Source organism: Halictus rubicundus, chromosome 11 (genome assembly GCF_050948215.1).
Source record: "Halictus rubicundus isolate RS-2024b chromosome 11, iyHalRubi1_principal, whole genome shotgun sequence".
Classification (NCBI taxonomy): domain Eukaryota; kingdom Metazoa; phylum Arthropoda; class Insecta; order Hymenoptera; family Halictidae; genus Halictus; species Halictus rubicundus.
Genome location: NC_135159.1, coordinates 12813377 through 12818367, shown reverse-complemented (window position 1 = coordinate 12818367; position 4991 = coordinate 12813377). Strand labels below are relative to the sequence as shown.

At 47.1% G+C, this 4991-nt stretch overlaps 1 protein-coding gene across 1 annotated transcript; it reads right to left on the bottom strand.

Moving 5' to 3' along the window:
• Positions 1-4670, bottom strand: Twi (twist). Its single transcript, XM_076796927.1, has 3 exons — positions 4631-4670; positions 3371-4366; positions 1-400 (listed from the first exon to the last, which is right to left on the bottom strand). The coding sequence occupies exons 1-3, from the start codon at positions 4668-4670 to the stop codon at positions 264-266; spliced, it is 1173 nt and encodes a 390-aa protein (XP_076653042.1). The 3' UTR covers positions 1-263.
• Positions 4671-4991: the final 321 nt, after the last annotated feature.

Genomic DNA, 4991 nt, shown 5'->3' with positions numbered 1-4991 from the left:
CTGGATCCACCGTTGGCACAACAATTAACAGTAGAAACAAACTAACAGCGCCGAGAAACTTGCAAAACAGTGTCTGTATGTACATGTAGAACGTGTGGGAGGATGTCCGAGCATCTCCGACAGTTTCGAACAGGTCCGAGGGCCCGATTTCGGTACTTTCGAGCCAGCGAAAATAGGAAATCGTCGAGGTTCTGTGTTCTTTGGTTCTTTACCTCGTGGATGGAAATACTGATGACGGATTTGAATGACCGATCGACCGATGATCAAACGTTCGAGTTCCAGTCGTCTTCCATTCTCCAAACGCTGAACGCGTACGACAGCTTCTCGTGCGCCATGTAGCTGCATGACGACGAAGTTATCTCTCTGGCCGCCAGCACTGCGTGTCTTGGTGTCCTCTCGCCTGTAATTATGTTCATACTAATCAATAATTAGCTGCCTATCGATTCAAAAATTATGCGGGTAAACTAATTTTTTCTACTTTTCTTTCGAAATTCCAAAAAATCTGTGGGGCTTCGAAAAATTTTTTCCGCGAATCAATTTAATGTGTGCTTGTAGAGGGAAGTTTCCTCTTTACAATGACGTAAGGTAGATCATTGTACGATTTTTTCCAACGAAGTTATGGCGATTTTTAGAAAATCGAAGGTCCCTAGGAAACTTTTGAAATTCGAAAAATTCTGTGGGCTTCGAAAAATTTTTTTAGCGAATCAATTTGATGTGTGCTTGTAGAGGGAAGTTTCCCCTTTGCAATGAGACATGGTCGATGATCGTACGATTTTTTCCAACGAAGTTATGGTAATCTTTAGAAAATCGAAGATCCCTAGGAAACTTTAGGAATTCGAAAAATTCTGTGGGCTTCGAAAAATTTTTTTCGCGAATCAATTTGATGTGTGCTTGTAGAGGGAAGTTTCCCCTTTGCAATGAGACAAGGTCGATGATCGTACGATTTTTTCTGGCGAAGTGACGGCACTTCGAAGATCAACGATGTCTTCGAAAAAGAAGAATCGCTTTCGGGGACATCGAGAAAAGTGACGCGGCCAAACAAGTCGGCGATACGAAGCTAATTATTTCCAAACAATCCAGAGAGTCGACTGATCAAAGAGTCAAGAATATCGCGTGGCGGGAGGGGGAAGAATGCGCGGTAAAAAGAATCCTGAGATGCGCGGAGCGGTGAAACAAGAGAAGAAACTGTCAGGACGCATCAGCGCGTCGGGGTTCAAGCCAAAACGAGGACTCGCGCCGTTGCGGATGGTATTTGCGTCCGAGTTGGTGAAAAGGGACCAATCTTCGCAACTGTTAGCGTCCCGATATCTTTAGTCACCTGGAGTTATGGTATATCGTCGCCATTTGGCTTGCGCCGGCTCTTTGCCTTGTACTCTGTCAACCGCCGGTAGAAATTGAAAGCGCCGGGGGTGATTTAGATCATGGTTACTCTCTACGCGGGACATTTGATCTAGGGATCTCCCTAGTTTCAATTTCTAGTGATTTTTTTTCAATTTCTAGTTAGATTTCTAGACGCTAAGGGTGACTTTAGGGGAATCTAGGGGATTTCCTCAGTGCAATTTCTAGTGATTTTTTTATTTTCTAGAAAAACTTTATGAGATTGTAAGAATTGTTCGAATTGCATAATTGCGATTGAAGATCTTGACGCTAAGGGTGGCTTCAGAGAATCTAGGGGATTTCCTCGGTGCAATTTCTAGTGACTTTTTAATTTTCTAGAGAAACTTTATGAGATTGCAAGAATTGTTCGAATTGCATAATTGCGATTGAAGATCTCGACGCTAAGGGTGGCTTCAGAGAATCTAGGGGGGATTTCTCCATTGCAATTTTCGAGTGATTTTTTTATTTTCTAGAGAAACTTTATGAGATTGTAAGAATTGTTCGAATTGCATAATTGCGATTGAAGATCTTGACGCTAAGGGTGGTTTTAGAGAATCTAGGGGATTTCCTCAGCGCAATTTCTAGTGATTTTTTTTTATTATCTAGAGGAACTTTGCAAGATTCAGAGAATTGCTCGTGTAATTGTACTTGGAAATTTTGAATATAGTTGTAATAGAGAAGCGATGAGTTTCAATTTCTAGTTATTTAATTTTCAATAGAAGCTTTTTAAAATTGAAAGAATTGTTCAGACAATTGTTACTAGAAAATTGTATGATAGGGGTAGTTTTGAACCGGGTATACCGTTGCCAAATTTCGGAAAGATTTTTCAATTAATATTAATTACCCCGTTACACAAATCTCGAGATCTCGAATCATAATTTCAGAGTGTTCCAAGTTGTCTAAATTCACCTCCCCGTTCCGGAGACCCTAATTCAAGGGCGATCAATCAGTATCAACGTCGGTGGAAGGCTACCAGTGGTACTTTTTCTAGGTAAGGTCTTTCAAGGGCCTCGGGGATGATCTGTGGGATTTTCCTGTTTGCCTACGGTGACCAGTTTGTAAATACTCTTTACTACTTCAAGTGCCTGGGAAGGGTAGCTATACTACTCTATAGTAGGTAGCTGCACTCGGGCGCAAGGGCTTCCGAGTTAGGTTCTCGACTTCTGAATCAGAGGACCCCCTTCTTCACGGGGGTCTGTTTAATTCCGAGACACCGTAAACAACGTTGGATTACGGGGGCGAACACGTGCGGCTGCTTGCCGACGGACGACAACGTAAACGAAATTTCGAAATTGTCGCTCTCTGTCCACGAGTTTACACACGAAATAAACATTTTTTGAAATCAAGAATGATTTAAACTACCATAAAAACAAAAAACTGCAAATGAATTATGAAAATTCAACTGTTTAAAAAATGCTTACTGATCATTTGTAAAAAAATCAACTGTCCGATACTTTGTATGTATGTTTCCTTCGTGCAAGATTGAATCGACGCAACTATGTATGTCACTGCGGAGGTATCGTCGGAACGTTGTTTGGAGTTCTAAGGTGGGCAACGATTACTTTGTTGCAACGCGTCCACCGACACGCTATGTTCGGCAAACGGCTCCTACTATTTATAAACGACTCGCGCATCTCTCTCAGAATAAAGTAAAATTTATATTACAAAAAGAAAAAAGTTTGTAATCGTTTACTAACCCAGGACGATAAAACCAATATGGACACTCAAAAGATCTACGCGTTGGAAATCTGTACTTCAGGAACGACCTTCCGAAACCGCTATTTTCTCGATTTCAATCCAGAACCTCTACACAACGAAAATCCAAAATCCAAAATGCAATTTCCAAAACTATTTTCCTCAAAAATTATCATCCAAAAAATATCTACTTCGCACCCGTTCGAAAAACTCCTCAACTACACCATCCCTAACCTCAATGCCCGCCATCACCCCCCACCCCCACCCCTCCATAAAAATAAAATAGAAATCAACTTACCAGATTCTTCCCCGGCATCGCCGTTCTCCATGTTGCAATGTAGCACCTGGAACAGGAAGTCGATGTACCTCGTGGCCAGCTTCAGGGTCTGTATCTTGCTGAGCTTGTCGCTGGGCAGAGTCGGAATGATCTTCCTGAGGGAAGCGAACGCCTCGTTGAGACTCTGTGTCCTCTGTCTCTCCCTGACATTCGCCATGACCCTTTGGTTCTGGATCTCCTCGAAGGTAACTCCGCTCTTCCTCCTGACCTTGGTCTTCGTCGAGGAAGCGGTGGTCTCTCCCTCGGACTCGTTCTCGTTGCTGCTGGACTTCCTCTTCCTCTTGCCGGCGCTCCTGGCACCCTCGACGACGAAACTCTTCGTGGAGGACGAGGCCTCGGTCATCTGCGTCATCTCCACGGGCTTGTACCGGTTCTGCTCGATCTCGGGCTTGTACTCCACCACTTCCGGTTTGTAATCGACCTGGTCGGCATGATGATGATAGCCTTGCGGGTGCCTGGCGTTGACCTCTTCGCCCCCGGAGGAGTACATCTGCGGCGAGGGTGTCAGATAGAGACTCTGCTCGTGGTCCCTGCTGTGATCGGACAGGAACCCTGGAGAGTTACCATGAAGACGTCGCTCGTACTCGGTGACCTCGGCCTGGATGTCCCTGAGCATCTTCCCGTTGTGCTGCTCCTGGAACCTCTTCCCCTCTTCGGGGCCCTCGTACATCAGATAAGCGGCCGCCGGCGGGTAGATCTGGTGGTGATGGTGATGATGATGATGATGCGGCTGGTAGCCCGGCAGGTCGCGGTGCTCCGGCGGGCTGCTCAGGTCCATCAGGTGCGTCGGCGGCGAGAACCGTTCATAGTGATCGGGAGAGTTGCTGGCGGAGCTGCCGGCGCTGTGGGGAATCCCCGAGCTGTCGCTGTTGTCCAGGATGTAGATGCCCTGAAGACGCTGCGACTGGAGGCTCGCCGCTTGGGCCTGCATGATGATGATCTCTCCGGGACACCTTGCTGTGGAACAACTTGCACACAGAGTCCTGGCTCACAGAGTGCTACTAAGGGTTCAGGGCCCGGACACCGTCATAGCACCGGTTCGATACACTGATATATTGGCAGTTAGGACACTGGGAAGACTCGAAGAAAGAGAAAGATTGGAGGAACACTCGGAAGAGATTGGCCGTCGATGACACTGACGGATGATCGACGAGAGAACACGAGGCCGTTGACGGTTTCGACTCGAATGATGACGCTGGAGGCTCGGGGCTTCCTCATTACGGCTGCGGACCCGCCTCTCGGTGGTGGGGAACCCCACCATGCTCGTCTACCCCCACCAGCATGATCTCCGACCCCCACCGAGTTTGAACACCCCCCACCACCTCGCGAGAGACTCCCCACCACGTCTCCATGCCCCCACTATGGCTCCCCGTGCCCCCCACTCTTCGCAAGCTAGCGTGTAGCGCCGTTGCAGGGAGCCTGGTGGTTGCATACATTCGGGAGCGAGTTATGGTTAGGGGGGAGATCGGGAGATGAACGTGGATGCTGGGATCTGGAGGATCAGCGCGGGGCTATGGAAAGAGGAGGAGACTGTCTGCGGAGACTGCAGGTAGATGACAGGTTCTATGGGGTGAAACTTGCT

Coding starts and splice junctions, on each gene's coding strand:
- Twi (XM_076796927.1), bottom strand. CDS start 4,670: ATGGTGGGGTTCCCCACCACCGAGAGGCGGGTCCGCAGCC. Junction 4,367..4,630: donor CGAGAGGCGGGTCCGCAGCC/GTAATGAGGAAG, acceptor GTTGTTCCACAG/CAAGGTGTCCCGGAGAGATC. Junction 401..3,370: donor CGATGCCGGGGAAGAATCTG/GTAAGTTGATTT, acceptor ACATAATTACAG/GCGAGAGGACACCAAGACAC.